Source organism: Salvelinus namaycush, chromosome 13 (assembly GCF_016432855.1).
Source record: "Salvelinus namaycush isolate Seneca chromosome 13, SaNama_1.0, whole genome shotgun sequence".
Lineage (NCBI taxonomy): Eukaryota > Metazoa > Chordata > Actinopteri > Salmoniformes > Salmonidae > Salvelinus > Salvelinus namaycush.
Genome location: NC_052319.1, coordinates 28,788,444 through 28,806,894, shown reverse-complemented (window position 1 = coordinate 28,806,894; position 18,451 = coordinate 28,788,444). Strand labels below are relative to the sequence as shown.

The 18,451-nt window shown below is 40.2% G+C and overlaps 1 protein-coding gene across 4 annotated transcripts in view; it reads right to left on the bottom strand.

Moving 5' to 3' along the window:
- Positions 1 to 17,139, bottom strand: part of LOC120058398 (LIM and senescent cell antigen-like-containing domain protein 1) — a 41,898-nt gene extending 24,759 nt beyond the window's left edge. For 2 of the 4 annotated variants that reach the window (XM_039007032.1, XM_039007029.1), the window contains exon 1: positions 555 to 1,039. Coding sequence is in view for 3 of the 4 variants with exons in the window: in XM_039007029.1 (XP_038862957.1) it covers positions 555 to 694 (140 nt within the window). In the remaining variant the exon portion in view is untranslated. Of the gene's footprint in view, positions 1 to 554; positions 1,040 to 1,584; positions 1,695 to 17,014 lie in introns of those variants that run through there. The other 2 variants (XM_039007031.1, XM_039007030.1) reach the window with 2 other exon arrangements.
- Between the last annotated feature and the right edge of the window lie 1,312 nt (positions 17,140 to 18,451).

The window sequence follows — 18,451 nt, the reverse complement described above, 5'->3', positions numbered from 1 at the left end:
AGGGTGGGTAGAGAGACAGAAGGAGAGGGAAAAAAGTGTTATTGTCACATACACCGGATAGGTGCAGTGAAATTAGTATTTTTACAGGGTCAGCCATAGTAGTATGGTGCCGCTGGACCAAATTAGGGTTAAGTGCCTTGCTCAAGGGCAGATCGACAGATTTTTCACATTGTCGGCGCAAGTATTTGAACCGGCGACCTTTTGGTTACTGGCCCAACACTAACCTCTAGGCTACCTGCCACTCTATGGGAAGGTAGAAGCCTGGAGAGAAAGAGAGAGAGAAAGAGAGCAGGAAGAGATTGAGAGAGAATGGGGATGTTCTATTCCAAAATTGGTACCTTGTTTTAAAAACAGCCTCTCTTTTTCCCTTTCAACATGCCTCCCCATGCCTATCGGTTGGTATTGTTGGAACAATGAGGACAGGGGTGTATTCATTAGTCTGATTCCATTGCAAAACGTTTTATCTGTTGAAAAATGGTTTGCAATGGAAACCGTTTACTTCAGGAACCAAAAAGAAGCACATAGCAAACAGAACAAAACGGGGAGGGACCTACCTGAATTTGTCCAATAGAAACTCTTGTTTTCGTTGCAAATGTTTTAGGTTTGGAGTAAACGGTTTCCGCTGAAAAATGTGTTGCTGTTCTAAACCCCCCTCAGACAGGATCCGCACACAACCCATAACCAAAATGTACATACACGTTGTCTAAACAGACTGTTACCATGGTTACTCCATGAATATCAGTCTGAAATAAATCGCTGTAAAAAAGACGCAATAGTCTCTATATGCCAGTATATGGAGAGTGGCCCCTTCACAGGCCTGGGATCTGGCGGTAGGAAGTGAAGATATAGGGTAACCACAGGAAAGTGTTGTTTACCCAACTTTTTACAGCGCCGGTAAGTTTTGTTGCTTGTTTTTTTTCTTCTTCATCTCCTGATGCATTTCACATGATTAACAATATGTAAACAATAGCCGAATGTGATCAAAAGTTGTCGACCAAAGCGTGTTCCCTCGCAATCAGCTGGAAGTGCTTGTGAAATTTGCCAGCTGATTGCGTGGGACAGCCTTTGGACTGTGCTTCGGTTAAACTCGGCCATTGTTGACTTATTGTCCAAGTCGCATGCGAATTACGTCAGCATTGTAAATACAAACCGACATACAGACCAGCGTACTGAAAGTTAGGTGAAAAACACTACTCTGTGGATATTTTGTCTGTGTACCTCGTACATATGGACAAAACCAGCAGACAACAGGTAAAGTAAGTTAATTTGAAGTTTATTCAACAGTCTGACTAGCGATGGGACTGTTCACAAAAAGTGAGCCTACATGTTAGAGACAAGTGAGGAGTCTTCCACTCTCGGATATCTTTGAGGCTAACATACACAGGCTTCACCTCAGTCATATTCACAGGCCACACAGACCAGGTTCTCTGCCTCTCTACAACACAAAGGACACCAACAGATGGTGACTCATCAAGTATTAACCTTAACCATCCCCCACTACAGTACACTTTGCTGACCTGCTGCCTGTTTGCTCTGCAGTCTGGTCAAATAGAGAGAAATCAGAGCGAGAGAGAGGAGTCTCACCTGAGGCTGTTACTAGCTATGCTTTCATAGCTGTCAGGTCTCTCCTGTCTGCGTCTGTACAGGTCTGAGTTAGACAACTCCTTCAGCCGCAGAGAGTTCATCCCTCCTTCCTTCCCTCCCTCCCTCCCTCCCTCCGTCCGTCCGTCCACCGGGACACGGATACAAACTCAGTCAGTAATCCTCCTCGTGTGTGTGATCAGTAAGTTCCAAAGCTCGACAGGCCGACAACCAGCACTGACCCCCACCAGTCTCCTCTCCAAGCCCAGAACAGCAGCTCACACCTGGGAAGCCCTTGGCAGAACAGTCCACACGCTCTCCTGGAACAGCCGGCTACTACATTCCACACTCCCTCTATCTCTGACAAACACACACCTTCAGGCACACATCTAGAGGAATGACCTATCAGGGGTGTGGCTCTGATCCAACACACCTATCAGCTCCTCACTCCACCCAAATTCTCAGCCTTAAGGCAGGTGCGTATTCATTACGCCGATTCCGTTGCAAAACGTTTCTAAACGGAACAAAACGGGGCGGGACCTAACTGAACTTGTCCAATAGAAACTCTAATTTTCGTGAGAGATCCCTTCCATTGATCAACCCAACATGACGGTTAGTTGATGTTGATATGTTGTTGATAAGTTGTCTACAGTGCAGCCTCTATCTTCCTGTAGTCTCTCTCTCTGTCCCCAGTCTCTCTCTGTCTCAGTCTGCCTAAGAGAGAGGTCTCTGTGATAGAAGAGGGCAGTGTGTTTCCTGCCCATTGTTCAGTTAATTGATAAAAGCATAAACAGTCAGTGGCCCCTTCACAGACCTGGGATCTGTAGTAAATACTAATAAATATCAGCAGAGGTGAACTAAACTGACAATATAGATGTATTCCTAAGGACTATTACGTAATAGAACTCCTCATCCTCTCAGATTTCCTCAGGATACCAAACAGTGCCATTGGAGCCCCAAGTAATGAACCAATCCAACCTGTGTGTGTACTGTGTATTCAGTTTCCTATGTATTCACACCCTCCTTAGCACATTTGTAAAACTGTACACTGAACTCTTCAGACAGGGCAAACACACACACACACAGGGCCAGAGCCTTGCCCGAAGAGTTCAGAGTTTACATGGTCACTATGGTGTGACAGAGTGATGGCTGCTCTGACACCACAATAACACCTTTTCCTCTTCCTGTTTGGGACTTTAGTGTGTGTGTCCATTCATGTTACTGCAGCCAATATCACAGTCCCTAACCCCACCCATATCAGACCAGTGTCAATCTCTACACCAACATGAGAACAACCCAATCAAACACTTGCATTAGGGTAAGAGAGCCATACACGACCTGTAACATCACAGCAAATAAAGAGTTGTCACAAACAAATAAACACACAGACAGAGAGAGGAGCAAAGAGAGTTCTACACAGAGGACCAGAGACACAGGCAGGTCCTGGTGTAGCAGACTACTAGAAAGGCTAAAACATTTGACGGTATGGGTCTCCAGCAACTAAACAATGACCCACACAGGGACAACACAACTGTCCAAAATGAATATTGAAATGCCATAGAGTGGTATACTTGCCTTTTACTCAGTGTTGATGTGATTTGTGAGTCTGCCTTCAGCACATTATGACTAAATGCCTTAATTTGATATTGTTCCTCTTGCTCAGAGAATGTTATTGGCTAATACAATGAGAGAGGTAAGTGTGTGAGTGTGTGCATGCGTGCGTGTAAAGAGAGAGATAGAACTATCTTTAGGGCATGGGTGTCTCTAGAGACAACACACCCAGCAGACACACACACACAGAACATTCATTACATGAAATTCACACATGAACGCAACTATTACTGTAAGTCGCTCTGGATAAGAGCGTCTGCTAAATGACTTAAATGTAAATGTAAATTACATTTATATGACAAACTAGCTGCAACTATAAAATATCTAACCTGTGGGGGGAAGACGTGATGGTGGTGATGATTGCTGTAATTTGATCAGAATAATAAAAGCGAGTAGGCTAATGCCCAAAATAACATTCACAGTTAGTGAGAGTCTCTTTAGTATCCTGAGAGGCCTGAGGCTATAAGGATATCAGTTGAGTACGAAAATTAAGCATGTTCAGCAGGAATGTGATGACTGGCTGAAAGACACACACTACACACACACACCTCCCATTAGGGTCCTCTTAATGCTGCCTTTGTAGCCACTACATTCCAGTCCTAGTTTAGAGGGTAGAGCTGGGGTGTAGGCCGCCAGCCACTTTCTAACTGACTGACTGCAACACTGACACATTTGAGTACTGTGATCAACTGTCCGTGAGATTTACTTGGTTGATATAATTCATTCTTTCTATGGAACAACACGTGATTTCTGCATAGATTTCCCAAGACAAACAAGAGTGGTATCAGCCAGAGGAAAGCCAAGTAAATGAATGTCCAAATCCACCAAAACATGAAGATACTGCCACTTTCTGGATATCACAGGTACTGCAGTCTTATAGACCAATGCTGCCCTCAGATTTCCAGCCATCTGGTTGGAAATATTTTTTGACATTTCTTTCAAAGAGACATTGAATTAACATAACTAAGATGAAGAGTGGGCTACTGAGCTACAAACTCACTAATACTTTATTCAACAATCAAGATCTGAAGATCTGATACTGCAGATTGTGTAGGTTGCATGTAGAAGAAACAGAAAAATATAACAAAATATGAATGTCTTACCAAAGTATTTTGTTAGGCTGCTGTGAGGTTGCTGCTGTTGTTGTTGTCACTGCTGTGTCCCTACTGTGTCTTCTTTTACTGTGTCTGTTGCTATCTCTGCCTCTGCTCACCCACATCACTTCCTATTTGGCTGCCTGGAAGGCCTGCCTGTGGTTGGCGTGATGATGGAGCGTGTGTGTTTGTGTGTGTACATGCATGTGTGTGTGGCTGAGTGTTGGTGGTGTAGAAGTACATGAGATACATATATACGTATAGGACAGCACATAAACACATAGTCTGCTGATTCCATTAAGTGCAACTGACCAGACACATAGGCGCCTAAGGCAATTGGACACTAGACATATAGTCTGACCATTCCATTAAGTACATACATACCAGACACATGGGCGCCTAAAGTAATTGGACACACTGGGATAGAGGGTCCGGCCACCATTATAAACTAATTGAAAGCAGATGGTGGTGAATGACTTCAGAAAGGAAACTTCATTTGCATAAGGGATGGACATAATACTATGTGTGTATAAGTATAGGAACGGGAGGTCTGGGAGAGGGGTGTGTTCCGCGGGACATTCCAGCTGGCTATACAATTGTATTAAAAGCATATTTGAATTCACAAAGTTCTTGTAAGAGTTATATTTGAATTGATTCTCCACGACAGAATTTGGCGAGCTTGCCAGGAGGGACAGGGACTGAGGAATGGCGTTCAGGGCTGGAGATAGTTTCTTTGGACAATCTTGCAAACACTATGGCCACAACTATGAAAAAGGTAAGCTTGTTCTTACATAGTTGAAATGTTTGTATGGATTGCTTCAGAGATCCTGTCTCAGCGAGAGGGGCGCCATGTAAGTCTCTCTTTCAAATTTCCTAAAAAGAAACCAGTAAATACTAAAGAACTTTTGAATTCAATGAATTTGCATGTATGTGTAATTTGGGGAATAGTATTAAATATAAATGTATGTGCATGTAGTATAGAGACTGAGTGAATAGGCGCTGTGAACTTTGCTTGTGTTAGGTGTTTAGCGGAGCATGCGCTCGTTCTGATCAGACCGTTCGAATGTGTAGCTTAAATGATGCGGTTGTTTGCGAATCTGGCTGAGATGGCTGGCTATAATAAGGGACAGATAATGTAGGTAGAAAATCCTGTGATACCTCTTCAATAAAATTAGTAGAAGGAATGCTTGGACAGGTTACTTATGAATAACGGCTCTAAAGATAACAGAGAACTGCATAAATAAGTAGTTAGGAAGCCACGATACCGCTCTTTAAAAAAGGAACATTTTTAAAGAGGTCTGCTTGGGTGGGATATTCACGGCAGAAGGGTCTGTTGGTGAATATTTAGTAGTTAAATAAATATTTCATGGCTACCGCCCCAGAATGGGGGACTGAACGGATGAATATTTAGAAGGCAGAAAGAACGTTAGCCCGATTGTGCGGCGTTCAACTGCAAAAGTAGCTTATACGGTCAAAGCATAAATCAGTAGTTAAATAAATATTTCATGGTTACCGCTCTGAAAGGAGGACTGTACGGGTGAAATATTAGGTTGCAGGAAAACGTTGGCCCGATTGTGCGGCGTTCAACTGCAAAAGTAACTTATACGGTCAAAACATAAATCAGTAGTTAAATAAATATTCATAGTTACCGCTCTGAAAGGAGGACTGTACGGGTGAAATAGTTAGGTTGCAGGAAAAACGTTGGCCCGATTGTGCGGCGTTCAAATGCAAAAGAAATCCTGCGAATAAAAAACCGCTCTGTCTAGCTAACAGGGTTTTGTAATTCAGTAGGTCACGCCACAATACTACTCTAATAATAGAAGAAAAGATCAGTATTGGGGGGGTGAATAGGATATGAAGACAAGCTGATCCGATTAGACAGTAGTCTCGTCATATTGTAGAAATCTTAGCAGTCTAGGCTTATGTAGGAGGAAGTGAATTAAGTCAATAAAGAAAGACTAAGTTGTTTTGAGGTAAAAACAAAGGGATTGAATGAACAGATGAAAAATAAAAAGGATGAATGAAAATGTTGTAAGAAATGAGTGGATCTGTGTAAAGATAGAACATTAGGAAGAAAGATAGGACAGGTTGTGTGTGTGTAGGCAGAACGTCCAGAAGAGGGAGCGCGCAGCCTTCCTGTGACAGAGTAGAAGGTTGAGGAAGGGTGCAGTTAACTGCTATTAGGCAGATGGAACGGAATTAAGAAACATCGAAGTAAAATAAGTTGTAATCAAGGATAAAAACACTGATGTGATAAAGTGGTAAGAGACCGCGGTAAAAATAACAAAAAGGTGTCAAAACAAATAATAAATAAAAATACTTAAAAAGGCGTTAACCGAATAGTATAAATACGGATAGAACAGTGGGTAACAAAAGAGAAAACAGAATCGCCGATAAATTGAAATTATACTATAAAGTTAAAAACGAATCTAGGTTAGTTAAGATAAATAGTGGAATCCAGGACACTATTACCTGATAAACAGGATGAATAGAATAAGGGAGGCACAGTCGCATGGGACCAAAATGTGAAGCTCGATTTGCAGGCGTTCTGATGTCAACATTCTATCATCAGAAAATACATTGCGATGAGGTACAAATGTGGTTCCTCTAGTCCTCGCAGACGTGCGGGTGATTAGCAGAACTATTGACAATATTTAAGAACGAATAAGAAAATAGCTCTCTGTTTTGAATATGGGTATAGCGGGTATGGGGAAAATTAGTGTAATGTGACACTAGAACTTAGTGCGGTAGCAGGAAATGCCGCTATACAAGAGTTTATATCCTTGTCAAAATAACAAACAACTAATTGGTTTGAGGTTAGTGAGAATGGAATTTTTTACTTGGCGGTGTGTAGTCTCTGAGCGAACAATGAGTGTTTCATAGAGATTACAGTTTATATGTGGTCAAGAAGAAGTATTAGATCACGTTTGACTTGACATCTAGTAGAGTACAGATGGAATTTTAATTGTTAGGCATTCTATACCGTCATTCTCTGAAAACTGTTAAGACGTTTATGGAATAAAAACTATTTGCTGATTAAAAGGTAACATTGTGAATATTAACGATATGTATAACTTTCTTTTCCAGAAAAAAAGGGTTTAATCTTCTCTGGTCAAAATATCATTGGGGACTGCATTACTGTGGAAAGCAGTTAATTAAAGTCAGTTGCTTTAAAAATAAAAATATCTGGATAAGGCTAAAAAATGGAGTTCTGGATGAGTGAGTCCAGTCCCTTTGCGTTATTGGCTTATGGTTCACTAGTAAGTACACCATGTACTGGGAATGAATATGCATTAGTAGATTTATTGGAAGGGTTTTTTCCAATTCAGTTTCAAATTGGGTATGCAAAAGGTTGGAAATGTTTTTGAAAAATGTATTTAAGTTGTTCCTAAAGAAAGGGGGAGTGGAAACATATTAATGGTGTCAAAATGCCCTGAATCCTAAGAATTTCCTGTGAAAGACTGATCACCTTTTACTAGAAATTGTTGGAACAGGTGGGATTTACTTATAAAATGATTAAAAGACACCAGACTCTATTCAAACTGTATAATTACTTTGAAAATCTGTTATGTCCCTGGGAAAATTATGAAGAGTTGTACCCTTAAATTGAATAACTTATTCAAATAGGTTGTATTTTAATTTTAATTTTGATATAACATGAGTTCATAGGTAAAAATTATCAGTTTCTTGGGGTCATGGTCTTTGGGTAAAATACACAAATGTGCTTTGTTCATTCTGCATATAAAAAGTGTTGAAAGTTATTCCAAAGGGTTTATTGGAGTGTGGGTTTCTGTGAGGGTTTTGTTGATTAATACCTCATCTGTAATTCATCTGAGAGATCACCAGTAGAATAAGGGAGTTATCATAAAAGGTGACGTCAGAATGCTTTAAGGCATGGGAGAGAATATCACTACAAGTGGGTGTGGAGCTCAAACCCACCCTAACCGACTGAATGGTGAGGGACAACTGTGTCTGATGACCTGTGAACTGTATCTAAAAAAAATAAAAAAATAAAATAAAAAAAACACATGCTGAAATGATATGGGCCAGGGAGAATAATGACTTAAAGGAATTGGGGTACTGATCTTTTATTACCAGGCCACTCATGAGAGAAAAACTGAGATGGAAGGGCTATTGGGAAAATAGATAATACTGGTAATAAAAGTGTTTAGTATAAATGTTAATTATTAAAGGGATGATGTGTATTGAATAGATAAGGTCAAATTTGAGTTAAAGTAAACACTACGGACTGTTATCCTGAATATTGGGTTGGAAAATGTATTTAAAAAAAAAATAACTGTTTAGTTATTTAGATATAGAACTGTTTAAATTTAATAGGCCTAGGGAAGCTCTGGAAACTAATCCTGAGACAAGGAGGTTGACAAAACTTACAGAATTTTAGATAAGGTTTTTTGTTTCTTTTGTTTTATAATGTCATTGGAATTGTAATGATAAAATGTAATGTTTAATTGAATAAAAAGGTAGTCTGTTGTGCGATGATACCCAAGAATGAAGAAGAAAGAGACCAATAATAACATGGGCATAGAATGAAACAGATGGACGTTTTCTCCAGGTTTAATTACATTACAAATAGTGGTAATTTATTGCAAATGTGTAATTATTATAATTTTTTTTTTTTTTTTTTTCTCTCTTTCTCGTTTGGTCAATTTATTTTTGTTTTGAGGAACATAAGGTTGTGTATATGTTCCTGAGGAGGGACTGATACTGATATAAATGATATATAAATTGACTTAAGGATGTTTTAAGTATGTATCAAACAATGGCTGTTATGGGTTAGGGGACTCATAAATGAAGGTAATGGTAGTGAAGGGGTGTTATTTCTAGAAACTATGTATAATAATAGAGATAATTCACAGAAAAGGAAAGACAGCTGGCTGTGTAACATATAGGGACAATTCTAAAGTAAATAGAACAATTCACATATCTAAAGATATGGTAAAAAGAATAAGTGGTGGCATTTTGAACATTAGAGCAAAAGTTTAAGAAACTTATGACTTAGTTTTGTTAGGATTGGATATTAATCCAACTGGAAGACACTTGACTGATTATATGTTATTTTACAGCAGTTGCTGTAGGGACCATCATTTGACTATCATTATGAATATTTCTGTGGCAGGAGGCCAGGTATTTGAGGCAGAATGGTTACATAGGGCTGTTATTAAAAATTAAGATTTAGTGATCTTGCTATAAGAAGAAAGTCTGTCAGGGAATAACCCATGTGTTAGTGTGTATGTCCTCAGGAAAAAACAGCCAGAAATGGAAGGGCTTGGGCTGCATTCTGGAGACTGAGTGTACATCAAGATACACCAGGCTGGTGGTATACTTCTTACAACACTGCAGTGGTAAAGTTCTTCATGTCTCTCTTTGGTGGGTACATAAGTCTCACGAGAAGTGAGGTCCAGCTGAATAAGGGGTGAGCTTGAAAACACCATGACAGAGGACGTGGAATCAGAGAGAGAGAGAGAGAGAGACTAGATTCCACTATAGACATACTGGGTTGAGTTTGGGGGCTACTTGTTTCATTTTTTAATGCATCATGTGAAAAAGAATAGATGATAGGATATTATACTCTAAACAAACATGTTAAAGGAATTGATGTGAAAGCATATATAGTGTTGAATTACGTCAAGAAGAGATAATGTTGATTAAGGTTATGCACATGATTATCAGTTAAAATGGAGCAGATGGGAAACTAAGTAAAAAATGACATGATTTGGGAACACCTCTCAGAACCTGGGGCCAAAAGGGGAAGACTGGGTGGAAGCATGAGGAAGCTTTTTAGGGCTTTTATTTTTGTGGAGTCCAGCAGAAAAGTATCCTGGAGGCATAGAGTCAGGTGAAGAGAGAGTGGGAATTGTCATGGTCTCAGATTTCAGTTTTCATGAATATGTTTATGCATAACACATAACATTGTCAATGCTGTTATGTTTTGTCTGTTGTTTTCCAAGTCTTATGTTTAGGAAACCAGAAGGAGAGGGGTTCGCCAGCTTCAGCTGGAATGTCAGTTTGTTGTGTGATGAGTGATGGAAGTAAGAGGATGTATGGTGCAATCATAGAATAGAGGCCATAAGTCTCTAAGTATGAATGCCTCACAGAAAGTAGGCAGAAACCTGAACCAGGACGAGAGGTTCTGCGTCTGATGATCCAAGGGGACCAGAAGGACCTCTCCCAGTGATACCAGGAGATCTAGTCCACGTTCGAGTGTTCCGGAGGAAGTGGGATCTACCGAGGAGAGAAGGACCCTATGAGGTGGCCAAAGCAACAAGAACGGCCGTCCAAATGAAAAGAAGCCAGACGTGGTACCATCTGAACCACTGCAGCTGAGTCCCAACAGAGAGAAGGATACAACCACATAGAGATGAGGACACAGAGGATGCTGATTCACCAGGAGGGAGCCCGGAGGGAGCAGGAGCAGCGGAAACGATTGAGACGCCAGGGAGGAGCCAAGAAAACAGCAAATCAAGTGAAAGCCAAAATGTGACAGGTGCACCGACTAATGCACCCAGAAGAGGAGGAGAGGCCTCACAAGGAACAGAATGAGAACATTTCTTCCCTAAAATTGAAACCCTTCCAGATGGAAGCTAAGTCCGGCCTGAGGAGGGAGCCTCAGGTGAAGAAAGAGGAGGAAAAGTCCCGCGAGCTGAAGAAAATGGGGATTTCCTCACAATTGACTTTTAAACTTTTGAATGGCCTCCTTTACAGACAATTGAAGGTAGAACAACAAAAGAATAATGACATTGACATAAACAAAAGTAACCGTGAACATTAGTACAGAAACAACAGACTCACGCACAATCAAGATGTATGGTGGAAGCAGGAAGAGAAGAAAGGAATCAGCTGAACAATCCAAAAAGACTGACAAGGTTAGAATCTCTGTTCCACCTCAACTTATAACAGAAGCAGGAGAACTGAAGTCTATCTCAATCATAAGGATCAAACCCTTACCGGAGATGGCACTCTGTGGATGGACACATCACCAAACAAAGGGACAAGTCGTTTGGGATCCGAAAGGATGTGACCTGACATTAATCAAAGAAAAGGACGAGAGGGTGCTCATCATGAATCAGATTGAACCAGTTGAAGGTGAAGAATTAATAGTTGAAATAACAAGAACAACAGTGACCGAAGGGAGTAGCACCACGGTCATTAAGATTGATCCTACCCCTGCACCTGAACAGGAAGAACCTGTGACAACAACAAGGGTGGCGGCTGCTGTGACGACCACAGTAGCTACCACTAAGATGACATCGACTGCCCTTACCAAGCAGACCACCGTATCCACAAAGCAACCTGAGACATCAGAGTCAGGAGAGTTTTTTACTGACATTTGGAACTTTCTGATAAACTCTAATGATCTACCTCAAGATAAGAACATTGAAAAAGCGACAGAATTAGATATATTAGAACCACTCAAGGACACCACACGAGAAGAAGTAGTGAAGAAGGAGTGATACGAATGAGCTAAGTATATGGCAAACAAACACAAAATGGACAATTGTATTTTGTGTAGAAAATCAACTTTGTCTGATCTTTTAATAGTCTCTGAACCAGCATCATTTAAAAACTGTGTAAGTTGGAAAAATGACCATTGTAACAATAGAAAGTATTCTATTCCCTTGTGTGACATAGAATGTAGGATTGCTCTGGGTAAGCACTAGGGGTAAAACTATGTTTAATGAGACCATGCTGGGAGATAATGATTGTGCTGCCTATAACATTAGAACTGAATCAAATGGACCTCAATTAGACAGAAGTACCGTGGTTAAAGGAAAATATGAATGTTTTTACAGACACCACACCGAAGGAATGGATGTAGGAAACACCACTGTAGAATGTGATACTATTTGGGTGTTAGAGAATGTGGGAGTACGTAGAAATAATGATAAAGGGTTGATAATGAATAGAGAAGGGTTGTGTGGTAAAATAACTCAGGTTGCGCCATCTCTTACTATGTTGAAAAATCAAGACAGAGGTATTGCTGATTGTTCTTTCCACACATCCAGAAACTAACTGTTGAATGTATTATCTGATGGATGGATTGGTCTTTGTGCCTTAGTTAGAGCAATTAAATAGGTTACTATTATTAAATCACCCCATGATGACTATGTTAAACCTAGAGTTAAAAGGGCTTATGAGAAGGATCCTGAGGTATACCTTAATGCAATTGGACTGCTTAGAGGTGTACCTAGGGATTTCAAGGCCAGAGATGAGGTTAAATCAGGATTTGAATCTATATTTTTGTGGATAAGACCAAATAAAAACTTAGAGTGGATTAATTATATATACTACAACCAACAGAGATTCATTAACTATACTGACTCGGATCTGACGGCGTTGGGGGAACAGGTACAGGCTACCAGTAAAATGACTTGGCAAAATAGACAGGATCTCAATTGGCTCTTAGCGGAGAAGGGTGGAGTTTGTGTCATGTTTGGGGATGACTGTTGCACCTTTATTCCCAATATTGCTATGGCCAAAGTCAAAGGATTACGAGCAGAAGTAAAGGCTAATGCTGTTTTAGACTCTCATGTATGCGTTTGGTTGGACCTAGCGTTAGGAAAGTGGGGAGCCATGTTTGCTAGGATGGCCATCATGTTGGGAGGAGGGTTGTTGGCTTTGGGTATTGCATTTTGTTGTGTTATACCCCTGGTAAAGTCAATTGTGGTTCAGACAACAGTTAAATAGATGTCTGTAAGGAGAGATGACCCTCCTGTGGTGATTGATCCTGTACCGGGTAGCCCAGGCAAGTATACTAATAAGTATGGAAAGCCTTGTAATGCGGTCGGTGGACCTTTGGACTGCCCCTTTGGGAATCCAAACTGTCTATATAGAGTAGTTCCTGGAGGTGGTTATGCTTGCCATGATTTTCGTAAGGATGGTCTACCTGTATATGCTGTATTCCCAAATTCAGGCGAATGTCTACTTGTACATGTCCACAAAAAGTGTCATTTGCGCCGTAAGTGCAAGTGGTGCACAAAATTTAATGTGGAAGGCCATGATCATCATGGAGACCCCATGTTTTGCGCGAAATGTCAAAAAGGAGATTGTAGAATCTGTAAGGATGAGGACTGTGCTCCTATGTAAGGATTTTAGTATATCTATTTTTGTTTAAGGCCTTGTGTTTTTGTATGTTTGGTTGAATTTTTAGATATGTATATCAATGAATATATCTGGTTTCCTTTAATTAAAGCTAGTTATGCCTTCTAAAAAACTAGGTTACTTTCAAAAACATGTTAGGTAACAGAGGGTATTCCGGTTACAAGTGTCTATGGACCATGTCCTTAATCTTCTTAACAAAGGTTGGTATCATTGATATCACTTTATTAGAGAGGTGTCTGCGAGGGAGGATCATGTTGAAATGCTTAAATTTAGAATGATGTTGTGTCAATTTTCTTTTGTAACTGCATGTAGGTCTTTGATTTTCTCATATTCAATTTAGTATTATACTCATTGTATTTTATTTTAATTTTTTAATTTTCACATAACTGAGATAACCTCAGGCAAGGCTAGGTACCTACATGCTCATGTTTTTTCAAAAATGTAATATATTAATTTTTTTAATTTTATACTAAATTAGATCTTTTACTCTTATGAAAACTAGAGATGTTTGGTCTAGTTAGGTTTTCTTTAATGTTTCTGATTGGATCTTTTACTCCTATTTTCACATTGGAGATGTTTGGTTTAGTTGGTTTATATGCTTTACTTTGTTTGTTTATTTTATTGTCCATCATATGTATTCTCATTTCCCATTCCAAAGTCATATTTGCATAATTTATGTGGCTATTTAGCCTCAGAGGAGGGATTTGTAGAAGTACATGAGATACATATATACGTATAGGACAGCACATAAACACATAGTCTGCTGATTCCATTAAGTGCAACTGACCAGACACATAGGCGCCTAAGGCAATTGGACACTAGACATATAGTCTGACCATTCCATTAAGTACATACATACCAGACACATGGGCGCCTAAAGTAATTGGACACACTGGGATAGAGGGTCCGGCCACCATTATAAACTAATTGAAAGCAGATGGTGGTGAATGACTTCAGAAAGGAAACTTCATTTGCATAAGGGATGGACATAATACTATGTGTGTATAAGTATAGGAACGGGAGGTCTGGGAGAGGGGTGTGTTCCGCGGGACATTCCAGCTGGCTATACAATTGTATTAAAAGCATATTTGAATTCACAAAGTTCTTGTAAGAGTTATATTTGAATTGATTCTCCACGACAGTGGCTGACTGACTCATAGGGTGCAGTCTGTTCAGTGATTGAGGACAGGGATAAGGGTGGAGAGAGCTGGCTGTATGTATCACTGCAGCCATAGTCAGGGCTAGAGTAGGGTCAGGGCTAGGGAGGGAGTGGGCTGTGTGCATTACAAAATATTGTCTTTGTTTATTGTGTGTGTCACAGGAAGATACCAGGAATAGGTTTGTGTTGGATCACTCACAATACCACACTGAGACCACACAGACATTTGGGAAGCAGAGCCACTGCTCCTCTCAACTCATTTCACCAATGCTGTTGTCTACTGTGACCACCGGAGGGCGATATACACATGAACCCACACAGACTGAATAGGAGACTAAAATGTGGGAGTTAGCCAAGTAAGTGCAAATGTAACGGTTTGGTAAACCATCGTTAATGTGATGAGTAACCTTGCCTGAGACCTAAATAGTTACATTAGCTCCAGAAATATTTCATACAATTGTCTCAATGTCATGCTAGAAACTTATGACTAATAATGTTATATGCCATTCCAATGCAAGACAGAGACTGGGAACCTGCCTGGTAAGCCTTGATTGTGTAAACAGACATGATTCAGTCTAAATCCAGAATCGGATAAGACTTGCCATACTACTATGGCACTAGTTTATTCAGGCTCTGGCCAGAAATTCTACTATATTAAAAAGGTCAAAACTGCTAATAAATTGGGCAGGGAAAGTACAAATATGAACAATTCCAGGAAAAAAACAAGGTATACCAAATGTGTAAATGTACAAATATGTGTGACAGCTAGAGAAGCTATCTGACTGACAGTAGCTCTGATGTCCAATGTTCCCACAGAGCTCATTCCTAGTCAGGATGGAGCACTGAAAGACAGAGAGACTCAGGAGACTAGAGAGACATCCGCTCTCCACATCATGACCTCTCCTCTCTCTCCCCCTCCCTCCCTCCCCAACAGCAGCTCAGGACAGGAAGTTATATACGGAGTGTGAGTGTGAATGTTTGTTTGTGGGGGCAGACAGTGCAGGGGAGACAAAATGCATCACAGAGCCTGTTGTACGTATGTTGGGTGAATGTGGCCCGGTGAATGAGTACAGGATAAAACGTTGTCCTTCCTGATAGGAGCAGAGATCCCGGATCTAAATAAAGTAACACACACACACGGGGGTGGGGTGGTAATTAACAAGCCAGGAAGTGGGTCTGCTGAAACGAACGTGTCTCATGGGGCAGAATGGAAGTACAGTAACCACTAACAACTGGATGGTGGGAGATAGCATCATCATATTCACTGAGACAAACCTGGACAGTATGGATATGCAGCTCCTGCCCTGTACTGTATGTAAGTATACTATGGACTTAGGTCTGGACCTTTATGGCTGCATTTACATTTTCCCACTAATTGTTCTTTTGACCAATCACATCAGCTCTTTTCACATCAGATCTGATTGACAAAAAAAACTATTAGTGAAAAAAGATCAGAATTGGGCTGCCTGTGTAAACACAGCCTAAACACTGTTGTCCTAATGACCACAACAAGGTGTCAAATGGTCCCAGGCCTAGGCTACTTCAGTCTAGTCTCATATACTAGACGTAAGATAGTAAATGTAAATCCGGGACACTCAAATTAGTATGATATGTCACATTTGGTATGGTTACATAAAACAGGTTACTTATGGCAAAAATGAAAGTATGGTGGTTGGTCTGGGTGGGCGTATAACGTGAACGTCTAGCAACCCAAAGGTTGCGTGTTCGAATGTCATCACTGTAAAATTTTGCTAATTAGCAACTACTTAATTTTTTTTGCTACTTTGCATGTTAGCTAAGCCTTCAACCTAACGCCTAACCTTAACCCCTACCCTAGCTAACATTAGCCTCCTAGCTAAAGTTCGTGACAACAAATTGGAATTCGTAACATATCCTACGTTTAGCAAATTCCCTAAAATATTGTACTAATTGCAATTAACATATTGTATGAATTGCAATTCGTAACATATCATACAAAATGGATGATGGACATCCACAAATTGTTGCAATTCGTAACATATCATCCGAAGTTTGCAACAAGTAGGTCTACAACTGTAAAGTACAACTGCACAATCTAATTCAGGCTTTAAATGTCAGCAAAGTAGCCCCCCTGCAGAGCAGCAAATAAAATACGTTTGTTCATATATCTCATTGTGAATAGGCCTAACCAGATTGATCATGATTACTCCATGTTGTTCAGTAGGCTATCCTATAAACTCTATAAACGAAAGTAGGCCGCGTTGTGATTGTTACATTACTTCACCAGTGGCCACACCCTACACTGCATCAACTCTTCTGTGCCCGACTCGCAGACAGCGCTGATCCAGGTCATTGAATGCAACAGGCTGCATTTTCGTTTGTCAAGAGTCAGACGTCGAATAATACTCTACAACCTCTTTATAGAAGCAGATTTGGTTCATCATACAGTTATTTTCTGTCCAGTGCTCACCCGTTGCCGTTGGTCATTTCTTCTACCACCCCCAACATCTTCTGTACTGCAGGAGTTTCGTCTCCACCAGCCTTTCCCCCCCAGATGTTTGCGTCTCGATGGGATGTATTTTAGATAGACTACTGTTAACAAGAGACACTTTCTTTGTAATGGCGAATGAGCCTCGCCTGTTTCTCTATCAGTGTAGTCTGGCTACTGCGCTAAAATGTAATTTAACAGGACTAGACCCGCCCTCTCGGGAACTTCACATTTTAGTCAAGTCATCCATGTTGGGACCACAGTAGGCTAGCCTTTACTGTAAATACCGACGAGACAGATGCATATCAGGGGGTTAATATCCTACCTAGAAATACATTTACTGGAAACCGTCAACCCTCGTGCACTAACTGTTCTTATTTCATTGCGCTGTTTAGGTCCATTTCCAAAATATTTTCCCGCTAAACATGGCGCGATGAAATCTTCCCGAGCAGCACCGGTTTTCCACAGAAGCACCTTCAGTAAAACAATACATTATATTTGGCAAACTATTTCACAGGAATTTGAGCTCTAAAGTTATCATTCCTGTGTGCCATTGGGGGCTCAGTTGGGCGCTCCTCGAAAGTGTAGCCTATTTTATGTTTTAATAAGCGTTCGATCAAATTAAGAAAACATGAAATTCAACCATAAAATAGACACTAATGTAGCCTATAACTTTGAAATACATAGCCTACTAGTGCTCATTGTGCTTACGTCATGTAATTGGGAATATATTTCCTTAAAAGGAAGTATTTCCCGAATGAGAAAAACATCTGGAAGGTCTTTCTCTAGGCTATCCCTTAGAAATACAAAGGATACATAATGAGTGTGTGTTATAATAGACATTTTCACTCCAGATCACTTTATTTAATGAACTAAAATCTTTAACACAGTAAATATTTATTTTATTTGACTTGTGTATTCACAGTTAAATAATAAGGATTGTGGTTAGGCTCCTTATTGCAGGTCTCCTCTTCATAAAATGGTAGGTCTAAAACGTAAGCTTATATTTGGACTTATTTGTCCTTTTGTAAAACACTTCTTACCCAGAATACTACAAGACATCAACTTCAACCAAACTGTGAGGACTGGAAACCCTCACCAGTGTACTACAAAAATCAGTAACCATTTTTAATCTTAGGCTATAGCCTAATAAATCTCTTAAAATAAAATGTTCCATCATTAACGCAATACTTTCCCTAACGATTCATTAAAAGTACATTCAGTTATTCCCATGTATTACTGGTCCCCCCAATCTTCCCTCATTCGTTAATAAGAAGCAGAAGCAGCTGCCTTAGGAATGATACAGAACAATGATATTAGCATATAACCCTGGGTAAGAGATGTGCCAGTTCAGATTTGCCCCCTTATTCCCAATATATGGGAAATAGGGTGCAATTTCAGATATAAAGCACTCCCATA